Genomic DNA, 17,218 nt, shown 5'->3' with positions numbered 1-17,218 from the left:
GCATGAACCAACATTTCACCAAAGAGGACATACAGATGGCAAATAAGCGCGCATGAACAGGTATTGACAAAAAGGCAACGGGAAGGATCCTTCTGGTGACAGAACTGACCTATATCTTTTTTTGTTTTGTTTTGTTTTGTTTTTTAAAGATGACCGGTAAGGGGATCTTAACCCTTGACTTGGTGTGGTCAGCACCACGCTTTCCCAAGTGAGCTAACCAGCCATCCCTATATAGGGATCCGAACACGTGGCCTTAGTGTTATCAGCACCACATTGTCCCAAGTGAGCCACGGGCTGGCCCTGTTCTATATCTTGACTGTATCAACGTCAATATCCAGACTGTGATATACCATAATTATGCAAAACGTTACCACTGAGGGAAACTGGGTAAAAGGTACACAGGGTCTCTCTGTATTACTTTCTACAACTGCATGGAAATCTACAATTATCTCAAATAAAAAGTTTAATTTTAAAAAAGTGCTTTCCGGGCCGACCCCGCGGTGCACTCGGGAGAGTGCGGTGCTGGGAGCGCAGCGACGCTCCCGCCGCAGGTTCGGATCCTATATAGGAATGGCCGGTGTGCTCACTGGCTGAGTGCGGTGTGGGCGACACCACACCAAGGGTTGCGATCCCCTTACCGAAAAAGACAAAAAAAAAAAAAAAAAAGAGCTTTCCTACAAGTTGGGATATGGGGTTACATAGTCTGTACATGAAGACTAGATTGGTATCTACCCTTCCAACACCTGCCACATCATTTCAGCAATGAATATTCCCTCTTCAGAGACAGCTGATTACCTATACTTCATTCAAACAACACTCTGCCATCTAACAATGTACTCCAATAATCCAGATGCTATTTCAGTAAAATACATAAAGAGGGCCAATAAATTGATTACTTGAACTTCAGAATAAAAAATTAACTTACCAGTGAACGTTTAAATGCAGGAGGAGGGGTAAAAAGGGGAACAACCCATTTGCAGAATACAAATACCAAGGATTATAGGGTTTTGTTCAATTATTTAGATTTTAAACAAGAACCCATTATCTTTCTGTATTAATTATAACAGTAAATTATATTTACTATTATATAATGTAATATATAATACTTGACTTCCCTCCATGACTTCCCAGTGTCTCTGGAACAATGTGCAAATCCCTGCCTTGTGGAAAGACCAGCACACCTCGGCTCATCTCTCCAACGACATCTCAAACCACTGGCCTCTCAACCACACATCCAGCTCCTGTAACTGAAACACAACAAGGTTTCTCCAACCTTGGGGGCTTGGCACCTGCTGCTCCTTCAGCCCAGAAGGCTCTCTCCCTGGCTCTTTGAACAGGCACTCCTTCTCATCTTTCAGTTATCTCATTAAACTTCCCTGGCCACCTTTTCTAATAGCCCCCTACTTGCTGCAAGCTGCTTTCCATCTCAATATCCTGTTTATTTCCATCATCATCTAAAGGCTCTTTGGGATAAGCACCTCATATGTTTTACATCTTGCTCATAGCTAGATTCTCTTTACCTACCTGGCACACAGAATTTAATCAATTACAGCCTGATCTCACTCAAGAGCACTGATACAAAAACCCTAAATAAACTATTAACAAACCAGAAATGCACATACAAAATAATACATAATGAACAAATAGGATCTATACCAAGAAAAGTTAATTTTCTAAACTAACAGATTTGAGGGAAAAAAAATACCATCTCAATGAAGAAAAGGCATTTGATAAAAATGCTCATTCATAATTAAGAATAAAAACTTAGCAAACTAGGAATAGAAAGGTCCTTCTTTAATCTGATAAAAGTATCTACAAAAATCTACAATAAACTTGGCTACTACTGGTTAAACTTTAGAAGTTCTTTTTAAAAATACCGCAGATTCCCAATATCACCTTCTATTTAACCCTGTACTTGAGGTCTGTGGCTGAAATAATCCGATAAGAAAAACAAATTACTGACAAAAAGAGAAAAGAATGAGGGCGTGGCTCACTTGGGAGAGTGTGGTGTTGATAACACCAAAGCTACCGGTTCAGATCCCACAATAGGGAGGGCCGGTTAGCTCACTGCAGAGAGCGTGGTGCTGACAACACCAAGTCAAGGGTTAAGATCCCCTTACCAGTCATCTTAAAAAAAAAAGAGAGAAAAGAATGAAAATGGTACTTATTCTCAGACAATACATCATATATATCATATCACTATAATGCCTGCATAGTAAACCAAGACTAATCTACAAATGAGACATAATAAACAAGATTAACAAGGTGATGAACAATAAGACCAATGTAAAAAAATCAATTGCACACAAAATGACAAATACTCTATAATTCCACTTATATGAGATATCTAAAGTAGTCAAATTCATAAAGACAGAAAAGTAGAATGGTGGTTATCAGGGGTTGAGGGAAGGGGATGGGGGAGTTGTTTAATGAGCAAAGAGTTGCAGATTTGCAAGATGACAAAGTTGTGGAGATTTGCTTCACAACATGAATATACCTGACATTAGAACTGTACACTTAAGAATGATTAAGATGGCAAAGTTTATGTTATGTGTTCTTTATCACAATAAAAAAAATTACAATTCTATAAATCAGCAAGTTTTAAAATGTGATTTTAAATAGGATAGCATAGACAATAAACATTACAAAATACCTGGGAATACACCTAACAAAAGGTGTGTGAAACCCATAGGGAGAAATGTTTTCAAACTTCATTGAACAATATTAAAGACCTAGATAAATGGCGTTATACATCATACTACTGGATAGAAGAATCATTATGGCAAAGATGTCAATTCTCCCCTAAATGATCCATAAATTCAATGCAATTCTAATCTAAAACCCAAAAGGGTTCTTCATAGACCTTGACAAAATAATCCTAAAATTTATATGAAAGAGCCAAAACACACCTATGAAAAAAAAAATCAGGTAGGAGGATTTGTCTGGTCCAGATAGCAAGCCTCAGCAATAAGTTAGACAATGGAATTGGCAAGGGACCCCCTAAATGATCCATAAATTCAATGCAATTCTAATCTAAAACCCAAAAGGGTTCTTCATAGGCCTTGACAAAATAATCCTAAAATTTATATGAAAGAGCCAAAACACACCTATGAAAAAAAAAATCAGGTGTAGGAGGATTTGTCTGGTCCAGATAGCAAGCCTCAGCAATAAGTTAGACAATGGAATTGGCAAGGGATAGACAAACTGACCAGAAGAGAGAGCCCAAAAACAGACCCATGCAACAGAAAATATATCACAGAGGTGGCAATGGATGTATTAGCCGAAATGAATTCATGGCCTATCACTGTGGCACCCAGTTTGAAAAACAAATGTTTTTGGCTGGCTAATACATGGATCAAACCCTAGACCTTGGTGTTATCAGAACCACACTCTAACCAACTGAGCTAACTGGCCAGCCCAGTCTGAAAAATACTGACTTAGTGAAACTCTTATACATGACTTGAACTACTTTGTATTTATCAAATTACATGCAAAAAGAAAACAATAATCAATTACAGATAAGAACATTATTATAATTTCAAAAAAAATCTAAAGACTTTTAGCAATGTTCTCCTGTTCATGATTTACAAAACTTGAGAAGCTGAACCCCATCCTGTGACAGGTTTAAAAAGTACTGGACTAGATCAGGACACAAGTGTTCTGTTCCCCTCTGGTTCTTGTTTCTTCAATTGTACAATGAAGGAGCTGGAGCAAAGCTCTGGTTATTAAACAGGCTATCACCATACACTGTTTCAAAACCATCTGTCAAGTGAGTCACACAAAGTAACAGCAGTTAAAGTGAACCTGAGAAAGGTATATGTTCTTCTTTAAAGAACATTCAAGGTTCTCCCTGTTACACCACCATTCACAACTCACTCGAGTCTCAGTGTGCTTTTTGAGCGTTACAGGAGAGGGAGAGTTCTTCCTAGTTAGTATCAGGAATGTCTATGCAAGTGCCCTTCACACGAAAACCACGTGTAGGTCAGCAGAAGAAAAAGGTATAGAAGTCGCTAAAATAGAGAAACTGCCTCTTAAGTGGCATTTGTTCTAAACTTCTAATTTTTAAGCCAACATAATGAAGATACTATATATGGAGAAGTGCTTTGAAAGTATTAAATGCACACTGAAATGCATTTTGAAGAGACACATTTCCATATGGTTCAATCAATACTGACAAATGAGTACTGGCCAATTACACTGGTCTATTCTGGTCTCAGAACATCATTAAAGACATAAGCAGCTTTTTAAAAAGAGGAGGCTTAGCCAATGCACAAAATGATCTGCTAACTGATTTCCTAACTCTCTAGCAGTGTGAAGAAGGTGCCACACCTCCCTGTCCCCAGAATGCGAGTGACAACAGAGAGACCTGGTGGAAGAAAAACAACTGGTGCAATCACAGGCATAGCAAGGAAGGAAGAACAGAGCAGGCTTTAGATCCCACTTTTAGTTTCAGCACACAAACACAAATAATAGGAAACCTTTGCTTTTGTTACATGAATAGATACCACAGCAAATCGCCAGCTTTCATAAAATACACTCAAGGATGAGAGCCAAACTCGCAAATACAGCAAGGCCGAGTTTTTCACAGGCCTACTTGGAAGTTACTCATCATTATGCTCCACCTGATACGAGCAGTCACAGTAGGAACAAGAGGCTGTGGGATTAGGATGAGGCAGGAGGGAGGTGTGGAAAAATTGGAAGTCCATTTCGAGACCCCAGGACAAAAAGGATAAGGCCAGAGGCTCTTCAACTCACCAGGACTTGCCAGGTCCCATCCTGTGTGGTCACCTTCTGAGGTCCATCCCACCCCTGGTGACCTGAGGTGGGGCAGGCAACTGCAGAACACCAGTAGACAAGAGACCTCTGCTCTGACCCATCCTCCTCCCTAGTAAGCTGTGTACCCTCATCAAGGACTTAACCTCCCTGGTTTCAAGCCTCCCTTTCCTACGAAAACAGATGCTCTTTATTTCCCCAGGGCTAGCAGTCTGAATAAATGATTTCAATAATGGCAGAGACATAGTTCAGCACCCCATGTCACACTGTACATGGATACTTCAAAAAGTTCATGGAAAGATTCCTATTATCTTTCAATCCTACGTTCCCACAAACTTTCTGAAGAACCTCATTTGCTGAATTAATAAAAGTATATTAGCTTCAGCACATTTATTTATAAAAAGTAGAAACGGTAACCACCTGCCTATCCCAACAGGTTTCTTTGACAATCAGCTGTGACAACAAGAGAGACAAGCAATACCAATGAAGGATAATCACTATTTCAAAACTAACAAAAACGTCAGTGTCAGATGAGGCATTATAAGGAAAGTGATACCCGGCAAGGTTTGTTTTGAGCCTCTGTTCCTTCATCTGTAAGAAGAGAACGTGAACGATCTCTTCTGTTTGCCCCTCCCAATTCGCTCCATCCTCTCCTTCCTGTCCTGTGCCCCCCAGCGTAGACCACATTTACAAGCGTCCTGGCTGTCTGGCTTCAGCTGGGTTTGCCCAACAGAAAGCACCAGCAGAAGTTTGGAGGAAGGAAAAGAGAGAAGCCAGGGTATTTCTTCCCCCATCCCAACCCCTGACGGGAAACTGGGGCTGCACCTCTTGACCAAAGTTCTCAGTAGCTCTCAGGTGTCCTCTCCACACAACTGTTCGGGTAACAAATCACTCCCTTCACCCATTCAGGTCTAAAGGTGGACACAAGGTCCTGCTGTTACGAGGCATGGGTTACTAAACCTTCGCTCCTGATTTCCCTGCCCACACCTTTATAAAAAGTTGTCCCTTTATTAACTTTTTCTCAAATTATCCTAATTTGAATGTGCCATCTATTTCCTGATGGGACCCTGGATTACACAGGAGATATCACCACCTCATAAGATTACAAATTAGAGATCACGTTACTACTAGGTACCAGCCACTAGATTATAATTACTGTTAAGACAATTACAGGACGCAGGAATTGCTGCTCTCAATCTACAAATGAGAAAACCGAGGCTCAGAGAAGTTAAGGGATTCGCCCAAGGACACACAGGAGTGGAACAGAACTGGAGCTTTAGTCTCCAAACACGGAAACCTCTACCTTTCCATTTTTATTACCATCGTCACGGTCAATACTTTCTCCTACTACACCCAATTTCATCACCGTCGTCATTCCTACGAATAAGGTTTTCTTTCCATCGTGGAGTGTTAAGAGTGGGAGTTCTGGAGTCTGTTCAAAGTACAAGGCCTGACTCGCCACTTGCAGGGAGCGTTATCTTGAGCAAGAAAATTTCCTCCGCTATCCTCGGTTTCCTACCGTAAAACGGGGATAACCCTACTTCTTTCATGGGGTTGTGGCGAGCATTCGATGGGATAATGTCCGCAAAGCACCGGGCACGCAATAAGCGCTCAAATGACAGGAGCTCCGGTGCTCAATAGCGGTTTCGAGGCTTTGGCGGTTTTATTACCCTCGAGGATCCGGGAGGCGGGCGGGGACCTGGGCACCCGACGGAAGGAGCCCCCTGTCCACCCCCGGGCCCACCTGCTCCTCCAGCCGCTCGATCTCCAACTGGTTCTTCTCCTCCTCTTCGTCGTACTCCCACTCGTACTCCCCGGGGGAGCTCTCCGCGGAGGAAGCCATGGCGTACTCCTCACCCCCATCGCTGTCGCTCACGCCTTCCTCCTGCTGATCCCACTCTGGCCCAATGGTCTTGTACGTCGCAGCGGCCACAGCTCGCGACAACACCTTCCTCCTCGTCCGAGCCGCCTTAACTTCATCCTCCTCTCCCTCAGCCTTGGGCCCGGACTTGGGCTCGGCCTCCGGTTCCGAAGCCGAGGTTGCAGACGCCGTCGCCATCTTGCGCTTCCAGTGACTCTCGGGTCTTCCCGAGGCCGCCGAAGACCGGCTGCAGTCGAAGCTGCCCGCGGCGCGCGCCTGATCAAAACCCCGCTTTCTTGCAACTGAAATTGGAGCTGGGAGCCTCGGATGACGGGAAAATAGCGACATACACACAGTTCACATTGTGTTTATATACCTGTAAAAGGTCCCGTCAGAGAAAAAGCTCATTAACATGGTATGTGTTCCGTCACCACTTCGGACAGAAGTTGGGTCTTTGGACAGGAAGTGGAGGCCATAGAGGAAGTCATGGAATGAGCGTGATGTCTGTAGTTAAGGGTTTGGCGCCATCTTGGGAAGGTCAAAGTGATTCTTGAAATGAAGCTTACCTAACGCGGCGTCTGACCTGGCGCGTGGTTCAATCTCCCCAGCAACTGATCCTCAAACGCAGAGAAAACTCCAAGTCCTCGGGGAAGGATCGATTGCATCACTCAGGAGAAAAATATGTTTCCCAAAGAGATTTCTCCCCTTTATGTAATGCCTGGTACCTAGTAGGCGTTACTTACATGTGAGAATTTTCCTGTTTTATAAGATCATACTCTGCAAACCATTAATAAGTTACATTAATAAGCATTTCTTTAGAAACGCTTAATTGCCAGGCATTTCACATAAAGTGTAACAGTTTGCTGTTGACTCACAGAAAAATAGTTATAAACAGTAGATATAGAGACATATAGATATATATATTTTTTTTTTTTTTTAAATCAGGACATGGTGTTCGTTTCCTTCTTAAGCTTCTCATTTTTGAGGTAGTAAAGCATTGATATGTTTCTCTATTGCCTTTCTCCCTCATTAGCAACCTTAATGGAGAAGGAATTTTGTCTGTTTTGCTTTCCATTGGATCCCCAGTCTACTATAGTGCCTTGACACGTAGTACGGACTCAACACAGTTGCTCCATGAATGAAAGAATTCTCCTTGAATTAGTATAAAAGAAAAGATCGAGGCTTAGTGAACCAATTTCATTCGTCCAGGGTCAGACAGCCAGGAAAAAGCAGAACCAGGTTTCTAACTCAGGATTATCCAAGTTCGAATCCCAACTCTCTCAGCGACCTAGGGCAAGTTACCAAACTGCTCTAAACCTCAGCTTCCTTAGCTACAAAATAGGGTTAGAAAAGGTGGACTGGGTTGTCCTCTGCACGGCATTCCGGCAGTGTGCTTTTAGAACGCGAACTTGGGACCCGTGTTCCAGCATCCTCATGTCCCCTCCCATCCAGAATCCCACACACAAGACAATCCCCCCTAAGACTTCAGACCTTCCGCTCCCCGCCCTCCCCGAGGGGCGTGTTCAAGTAGGAGCCCAAACGCGGACACGTGCTCAGAGCGGGAGGGCGCAGGCGCGAAGCCTCGGTGACGTCAGAGGGAGTGCGCTCTCAGCTCGGAGCCGACTCGCGGGCGCGCCCCTCCCCTCGGTGTCACTGGGGCCGGCGCAGGCGCAAGCCGGCAAAATGGCGGCTGCTGGAGCGGGCCGTTTGAGGCGGGCGGCGTCGGCCCTGCTGCTTCGGAGCCCGCGCCTGCCCGTCCGGGAGCTGTCAGCTCCGGCCCGGCTTTACCACAAGAAGGTAGGGACGGGCAAGGGTGTTTGCGAAGTCCGCACCACCTGGGGGGCGGGAGCGCAGACCGCCGAGTGGCCCCAGTCGTCCGTGCGCCCGGCAGAGGCCCGGGCTGGGAGGGGCGGCGCCCGGCCTGGACTGAGGTACCGTCCCCTCCCACGTCTCTGCCTCGACTCACTTTCCCTCGCTGCGCAATAACTAATTGCAACGGAAATACAAATAGTGGCCGCTGATCGAGCAGCGACTTCGTGCCTCCCACCTTTAAGCTTGTCCACAGCCCAGGAGGGGAGTTCTGTCATGACTTGCCATTCTGAGTCCAGGGACACACACACTCACCCCAGAGCCCTGCTCCCGCTTCAACCAGGCCACTACCCCGGCTAAGTGACCCTGGGCAAGCCCCTCGCTGAATCTGTTTCCCAAGGTGTAAAAATGGGGGTCTCAGCAGTCTCCTACAAAAGGTAAAGCATGTGGGGTCCTCGGCATAGTGCCTGTCACATAGGCTTAACATCAGACCATTTATGGTGCTGTCACTGGGGAGCGTATAATCTCGAAGGAGAGTCAGGCATGTATCCAACAAGCGTAATGTTTTTGTTTCGTTCTTTGGCGGGGGTGTGGGGGGAGGAAGGATAGATGCGTACTTTGCAGCCCCTTGTCTTCTGGGGGCGAAAATTTCCTGGACGTAGGACTCACTCTGGAAACAGCTAAAGAATGCCGTAAATCAACATGGCGCAAAAAGTTCACACTGGGTATTATCTTGTGGGTCCTTGGGCTTGAAGTCAAAATCCATAGTCGATGACGAGGGAGGAGACTGGAAGATTGGGGTACTTATTGCTAACTGGTAAACCTCAAGGTTGTTAAAGCGTTCTGTGTCCAGTTCGAATGGATGTTTATTCTGTTCTGGCTTCAGCTTTTTTACCAAGGGCTTCACTCCTCCCCCACCGCGGGTGTGTTTTGTTGACAATCTGCACTGAAGGAGCTTTGGGCCGGTAGCTTTTCAGCCACCAGGGTACGCTGCTGCCCCAGGATGATTTCAGGGCCCTGAAATACACAATGGCACTGCTTTTATTTTAATAAACACAAACGGACGTATTCCATAGCATTGCTCCTTCTGTAACAGTCACCTTGAGGCTTCTGAGAAAGCCTTTCATTCCTGGGCCATAATCACTTTTTAGAATTTTTAAGTAGTAATCGTTATCCTTTAAGAATGGCTATTTGAGGGCATCCTGAAACAGTCTTGCTATCACTAGGGACAGGGAATATAGTTTACTATAGAGATAGGTGATAGGTAGACAAATATATACTTTATTAATATCTATAGGTAGATATATATATATAGTTTACTAAAGAGATAGATGGTAAGTAGATACATAAATTGATCCTACATGTATACAGGATCCAGAACCAGTCTGCCCGAGTTTAAACTGCAGTACTGTCATTTCTAACTTGTGACCTTAAACTACTTAACTTCTCTGTGTCTCAACTTTCTAACCTTTACTATATGTAAATAATAAAAGCTGCTTACTCATAGGGTTAAAGTAGAGATTAAGTGAATTTATAATTCTAAAGTATTTAAAACAATGCCTAACGGTAAGCATTTAATACTTATATGTTGTTAAGAGGATTAAATTATAATATCAATAGTACAAGCTAACTGTAACACTTTTTTTTTTTTTGTCTTTTTCCGTGTCCGGCAACGGATCACAACCCTCAGTGTCACCCCGGTACCGGACCGGGACCGGCAACGGGATTGCAACCCTGGGTGCTGCTCCCGCGCCTCACTCAGCCAGTGAGCGGGAACCAGTCTGTATGTGGGATCCGAACCCTCGGGCGGGAGCGCCGCCGCGCTTCCCAAGCGGCGCACTATCCAGTGCGCCACCCGGCCAGCCCAAAACCATTGCATCTTTTAATTTTACCAACTTTGTTTACCTTTAAACATACTGCAAATAAATTAGGAAGATGTTCAAGAAAATAATAGGAGGTTTGTGCAATTTTAGAACAAACATATGCCTGCTATTTTCTCAACAGGCCATACCCCTTTATTCTTATCCCTGAAAATGATCTATCAGGAACATAACCCTTAAATGTAATAAACTGATTATTAAGGGTAAAAAAAACCTTCGTATCTATTTTCCAACCCTTGTAAGTTCACACATCTCTTTAACCCAGGATCATGACCCACGTGTACGTTAATAAATTGACTTTTATTTAAAAAAAGAAAAAAGAGAATGGTTATTTTCAAATAAACGAAAATGCAGTTTGAGCCCAAATCTGGTGACTTAGGTGGGTAAAAGTCAAGTAATTGTGGGTGATTAAAAACTCTATGGATATAAAACATGATTTTGCTGATTTTTGTTTCCAGTGTCTCAAATCTCTGAAGGTAGGTAGTAAGGAGATACGAAAGGAGTTTGGATCACAAATGGTTCTCACTGACATGAGTGTAGACCTTCCTTCCCAGGTGAAATTTGGTATTTAGCAATCACCTGCCAGGTTCAGGTTGCTCCCTTCAAGGGGTTTATCATCAAGTCAGGGAGACCAATACCAATAGAGTGATCATGATTTCTCTTAATCTTCTCATTTCAGGTTGTTGATCATTATGAAAATCCTAGGAACGTGGGGTCCCTTGACAAGACATCTAAAAATGTTGGAACTGGATTGGTGGGAGCACCAGCATGTGGTGATGTAATGAAGCTACAGGTACTGGCTGATTTTCATCTTTAATGGTAATAATAATCCCTTTGCTTACACGGTGCTTCAAAGTTTGCAAAACATTTTCACGTGCAGCATTTCATTTGGTATCCATCTTTATTCCTGTGAGATGGGATGGGTCGATGTTATAAATGATTGGAGAAGGGACTCGATCTTAGTTGTCCTGCTAGTATATTATTCTGACTTTTCTGAAGTGGGAAACTCATCTCACTTTTCTACTCACCATATCAACTTAAATTCTAACTTCAGCCAAGTAAAAGGTTTTGTGAATTTTACCCATCAAAGGAAAACCCCAATGACCTAGCAATCCCCAATAAGACAAGAAAAGCAATAAATCAAGCCTCTCCCCAAATTGGAAGCAACATGATGGTAGTGGCTGGCACTTTGGGTAAACAGTAGCTTTATCCACAGTCTGCTTCTTCATGTTGAGTGGGCAGCTTGCCAAAGGACTTCATACCTATCTTGGAAAACAGAAATAAGGCAGGAAGGAACCACTAAATACAATTTAGTGCCCAAGAAAAAAGTATTAACCGAAGATTTTTTTTGCAGACTCACCCAGTGTTTAAAGAGGCAGATTGCCCCAGCAGCTGTGAGCAGAGGACTTCATAGCCAAAAACCAGGCTAGGGTTGCAAAAACAAAAACAAAACTGGGGTGGAGGGTCATATTTTCCAGCTGATCTTTACTAGCTAGGTCTGTATAGTTGTTGCTGAGTTTCACTTTTCATCACTGAGCTCTTTGAAACAAAGCAAAGTTAACAGTTCATGCCATAACTTACGGTGTGGCTGGCAAGCCCAAAGCACCTGGGGAAGGCCCCAGTGGGTTACCAGGTTCTAAAGGGCAGCCCCAGAAACCACTGCTTCACTCTTGTCTCTTTTCTAGATTCAAGTGGATGAAAAGGGGAAGATTGTGGATGCCAGGTTTAAAACATTTGGCTGCGGCTCTGCAATTGCTTCCAGCTCGTTAGCCACTGAATGGGTGAAAGGGAAGACGGTAGGTTGCTCACACATTTCACAGAATTAAATCACATTTCCTGCAAACCTGGGTCTCGAAGGGTCTAGTGAGTCAAAAAAAAAAAAAAAAGTAACCATGATTTTTTCAAAATGCTACTTTAAAAAAATTTTTTTTAATTTCTCTTATCCAGGTGTTGATTAAATTATTCTCTACATTGGGAATTATGGGTCATTTTGTTAGGTGTTTGGGTTTTTTTTGTGGTTGATCACTTTTATTATTTGGGGGAGTTTGAGTGTTTTGTTTTGTTAATTACATAGAAAAAAAGATTTTCACCTGCCCCTCTAACTTATGGGTCATTTTGTTAGGTGTTTGGGTTTTTTTTGTGGTTGATCACTTTTATTATTTGGGAGAGTTTGAGTGTTTTGTTTTGTTAATTACATAGAAAAAAAGATTTTCACCTGCCCCTCTAACATAGAATTGAAAATAAATTTTTGGCTTTCTCTAAGGTTGCTGATGTTCTTATAATTTCTTAAGAGTCTACGTCAGGTTGGGTATGTGGTATGGTGGTTATTGTTTATTTTCTCTCATCATATTTCAGGAAGGATTCCAGGTGACTTGCAAAGATTGGTGAAATAAACTAGCCTGTGTTAAAAAAGGTATCAAAGAATCAAAAAACAACAAATGTGGGGCAAAGTGAACAAACAAATCAGAACCATGATCCAGATGGCTGGTTGGCAAGCCCTCTGAGGGTGGAGAAAAAGGCCAAAAGGGCTGGCCGGTTAACTCAATTAGAGTGCAGCCTTATAACCTCAAGGTCACAGGTTCAGATCCCCGTACTGGCCAGCTATAAAAAATCTTTGATAGATTTAAGGAGATCTATCAAAATCTCCTTCCCCAGCAGCTACAGAAGCAGAAGGTCTCAAACTCAGTGAAGAGCTATACCTTCTAAAATCAAGCCATTAAAACCTCTCAGAAAAGCCAACCTGCAGGATACTCATCCTTGCAGCCCCAAGGGACCCAGTTCAGGGAGATGAGTCATGAAGGAGCTTGCTTGGGGAGTTGGCTAACTCTACAGCAAATTGTTGTGCCAGGCCACGTGCCACCTGCTTCCTGTGGCTCAGAGCCTTCTGGCTGGCAAACTCTCATGGGCCAATGAAGCACAGACCTAACCCGTCCTGGCAGGAGGTGGCTCTGAAGTGACTTGTCAGGAACTATCCTCAGGAAAAGGGGAAATGAAACAAGTACCTGTGCTTCCAGGACCTGGCCTTTAGCGGGCTATGAGTTGTAATCAGAAAGTGGGTTAAGAAGGCCTTTCTTTAACCTCGAGATCCTTCCATCTGAGTTTCCAAGAGCAGAACTTGAATCATAATCAAGTGGTGTTAGCAGAACTGGGAGATCAGGGGACAGTCAGATGTAGGCAGGGAGTCTGGCTGTTGGGAAATCTGGCTTTCCTTAAGGCAGCGGGTTCTGTTCCACATGGATAAGGACCTTCCTGCCTCACATTATTCCCCAACTCTCAGCCAGACTCCAGGCATCTTCTTCAGTCTGTCTGGAGGAGATTCTTCTTTACGCAGAAAATGAGCCTAAAGAAAGCTCTCAGTCTGAGACCTGGCTGTGCCTCTGCCATAGTACTGGAGTGCCACTGGCTTGTTGACATCTTCCGACCTTGCTGATGCCATTCAGCACTTCTAGTCAAAAGTTTATTCTAAATATTTGCTATAAGGACACCAGAGAAGCTGATACTCACAAAGCCAGCATAGGAAATCACTGCTTTTTTTTTTTTTCCCTAAAAAAAGGCTCCTGTTGCTGCCCTCAAGCAGATCCCTAAGAGACTTCTCACAGCTTCTGCTCCTGGCTTATAGAAATGCCTTGGCCATCCTTGCTTGCCCCGGCCAAGCAGCATAAGTGTGTATACCTCATACTTGAGAATCCCAGCTGCAACTTTGACATGCAAGTAGGAGTCCTAAGAAGGCCCTTAGCCCTTTGTTTTGAGTTTTTATACAGAGATCATCCCCCCTGACCTGTCCTGGGGGCCTCTTTGTCCTTCCTTTTTCATCGTCTGGCCCTTGCAAGACACAGCTTTGCTAAAGGTACTCGTCTTTTGTTTATGCCTCTCAGGTGGAGGAAGCCTTGACCATCAAAAATACAGATATTGCCAAAGAGCTCTGCCTCCCTCCTGTGAAACTGCACTGCTCCAGTAAGTCTCTGCTCTCCAAAATGCCAATCAGCTGGGACACTTGGCAGTGATTTCAATTTGCATTTGTGACAGAGTAATGACAGAGTCCTTTTTGATCATGAAGTCCCTCTTCATCACCCTCAGAGAACTAGAGGTCATGGGTCTGTCTTTATAACTCTGGGAGGGCTGAGCTTGTGGAGTCTCTCCTTGTAACCTTCAGAGGGTTAAAGCCCCCGTGGTCTCATAGCCATCTCTACAAGGGTCATGCCAGGAGGTGGTGTGCACAGGTGGCATACTGAGCACCTGATGGCCATCATTTCTAAACCTCAGAAACATCCTTGAGTCCACAGTAGGTGTCGTTACTGCCCTCTTACAGATGAGGAAGCTGGTACTCAGGCAAAGGCCCACGCAGCTCAGAAGTGGGAGAGCCAGAATTTAAGCCCCAGTCTTTGATTCCAAAATCTATGCGTTCCCACCACACTGTAGCAGAGGAGAAAACTTGGCTCTCACCATAATCCTGTTCATTGTGTATTTCATTGCCTCCTGTCTAGATGCTGTTGCTCTGGGGATCTGCATCTGACTATATGCAATGACTAAGCCTGGTTGTACATGACTAAGCCTGGTTGTACAATATCCCCCTCTACACCATCCTAAGAGAAAGCCCAGATGCCCTAAGACTTATACTTGGCTTTCCAGTTTAGTCTCTATTTAATCTAATGCTTTTTCCATCCTCTCTTAACCTTCTCAGGGAATGAGAAACAGTAGCCTTAACATATTGATGGAAGTTTACTAATAACCAAATTAGTTAAAAATCAACAGAGAGCCAGGCCTCTTGCCAGAGTAAGGCTCACAGGAAAAGAACCGGGTGCTGGTTTAGGGACATGCTAACGGAGTCTTCAGGAAGCTGCTAAGACCTGAGTTCTTTCCACTTGAGCTGGAATTTTATGTACCCATGAAGAAAGGTCATAGCTTATAAACATTTTCACGGTTTCAGAAAAACCCCAGCCTTTTCATGAGGCCTTTTTAGGTACTGAAACCTTGAGCTAATGTTCTCTGTGCTGTTTGCATGCTTTCTGCTGTCATTCTAGCTCTCTCTATTTTTATTTTCCTCCATAGCCTCACCTTTAATATCAACTCCAAATAAAACTTTTCAAACTTGGGATCACCAGAGGGTGATGTGGCAGATGCCATCCCATCAACAGGTTGACGTGACCTAAGTTATGCCAGCTAGCTTAACTAGCATCTACATTTATTCCAGATTTTCAGGGGAGTAGGAGTGAACTAATATGCCATCCCATCAACAGGTTGACGTGACCTAAGTTATGCCAGCTAGCTTAACTAGCATCTACGTTTATTCCAGATTTTCAGGGGAGTAGGAGTGAACTAATGTTTGTTGTGTCCCTATTACATGTCAGACATTTTCTGTGAGTCCCCACACTATCCCAGCAAGGAAAGCATGATTATCCCAGTTTTACAGAAGAGAAAGTGGATTCCAAGAGGTTAAGGAACTAGCCTAGAATCCCAGGTTTTTAGATCTAAATAGTCTGTGTCTCCACAGCCACCCACAAGAGTAATCCAGTTCAGGAAGCAGCTGGCTGACTTTCCAAGCTTGCTCCTCACACCAGCACCCTGGCTCAGTCTTAAAGCCTCTCCCAGCACCATTGACCTCTAGCTCTCAAAGATCCTATTCCTAAGACCATTTCTTCAGAGTCTAGAAACTTAGACTCTCTTTCCTTCCATTACTTCTAGTGCTGGCTGAAGATGCAATCAAGGCCGCCCTGGCTGATTACAAACTGAAACAAGAACCTAAGAAAGGAGAGGCAGAGAAGTGAGCCTATGATGAAGCCTCCAGCAGGTCACATCATCTTTTGGCCCATCCGTCACGCAGTCACCTTAGATGTTCAGAAGCCCCTCGCACTGCATAGAAGAGCTACAAGATACGCACAGTATTTGCTATTCACATTGTGACTCTAATGCAAGCAAAATACAAAGTTTAATTGTTCTGAATCCTGTGGTTTCTTTCAGCTCACTTTTATCGCCTTAATCTAGTTAATGTATATTTTGATTGTGTATATGATCTCAGAACGGAAATTGATAATGAAGTCTCAAGTTTTGATAGCCCATGAAATGCATAAATATCTAATTTTACATGGAGTGATTTTGGGGAAGATTACCAATAAAATGCCTTGGTCTGATTATTTGGTAGAAATAGTTATTGTACGTAAAACAGATCTGCATATATATATATATATAATAATAAATAAAAGAATGTAAGACAATGGTTTTCTATAGTAAGCCTTGTCTCTTGGATCCCTCACTCACCCAAAGTGCTACCCAAAACCCTTTGGGGCTCCCAACAGCTAGACCATGATGACAGACGCACCTTCTGAGCAAACTGGACAATAAAGGCCATGTACAAGCGAGTGCACAGAATGCTTTATGAAACAAGAGTGAAAGGAGACAGTCGTTGCTTTTCATTGCTCTGTGCAATGTAATAGATTGACAATTCAAAGTGAGTCTTGAAGATTCCTTTTGTAATTTCACTGGTTTGTAAAATCCTGAAATCTGAGAAACATTGGCTGAGACAACACCCTAAAGCTGTGCACCAAATATGTAAAGAGCACCTGGGGATGAGCTTAAAAGGCATGTTTCTAGGCCAGGCTTCTGACTTCCGTCTGGCCAGATGATTCCAGTGCCTCTGACTTTTGAGATGCTTGTGGGTTTTCTGTGGTGGTCAATGAGCGAAGCCAGAGGGAAGAAATATCCATCAATTCTCTCTTCTGCACAGGCGTGATATCTCTGGTTCATTCTGAACTGTCTGTACATGTACAGTGCACCTAAAGTTGTTTAAAAATCATTCATCCCTGGCTCAGGCATGGATAACAGACATTCTAATCACTGTCCCTCCTACCGTGACTTCCCCCCATTCTGAGCTACTCACAGTTATGCGGATCTCGATGAA

General features: G+C 43.6%; 2 protein-coding genes across 2 annotated transcripts in view; one reads left to right on the top strand and one right to left on the bottom strand.

Annotated features, from left to right (window-relative positions):
* The window catches only part of SART3 (squamous cell carcinoma antigen recognized by T cells 3), a 34,868-nt gene extending 28,036 nt beyond the window's left edge, over window positions 1-6,832 (bottom strand). Inside the window, exon 1 of the mRNA XM_008581095.1 lies at window positions 6,444-6,832. Within this exon, the coding sequence (XP_008579317.1) occupies window positions 6,444-6,832 (389 nt within the window). The remainder of the gene's footprint in view (window positions 1-6,443) is intronic.
* A 1,386-nt stretch (window positions 6,833-8,218) lies between these two features.
* On the top strand, window positions 8,219-16,454 carry ISCU (iron-sulfur cluster assembly enzyme). The gene is made up of 5 exons (XM_008581091.1): window positions 8,219-8,431; window positions 11,003-11,116; window positions 12,009-12,119; window positions 14,199-14,277; window positions 16,006-16,454. The coding sequence occupies exons 1-5, from the start codon at window positions 8,318-8,320 to the stop codon at window positions 16,086-16,088; spliced, it is 501 nt and encodes a 166-aa protein (XP_008579313.1). The 5' UTR covers window positions 8,219-8,317; the 3' UTR covers window positions 16,089-16,454.
* The last annotated feature ends 764 nt before the right edge of the window (window positions 16,455-17,218 follow it).

The sequence above is a fragment of the Galeopterus variegatus genome, unplaced genomic scaffold (assembly GCF_000696425.1).
Source record: "Galeopterus variegatus unplaced genomic scaffold, G_variegatus-3.0.2 Scaffold2261, whole genome shotgun sequence".
NCBI lineage: Eukaryota > Metazoa > Chordata > Mammalia > Dermoptera > Cynocephalidae > Galeopterus > Galeopterus variegatus.
This window is presented reverse-complemented; position numbering and strand designations above follow the sequence as displayed.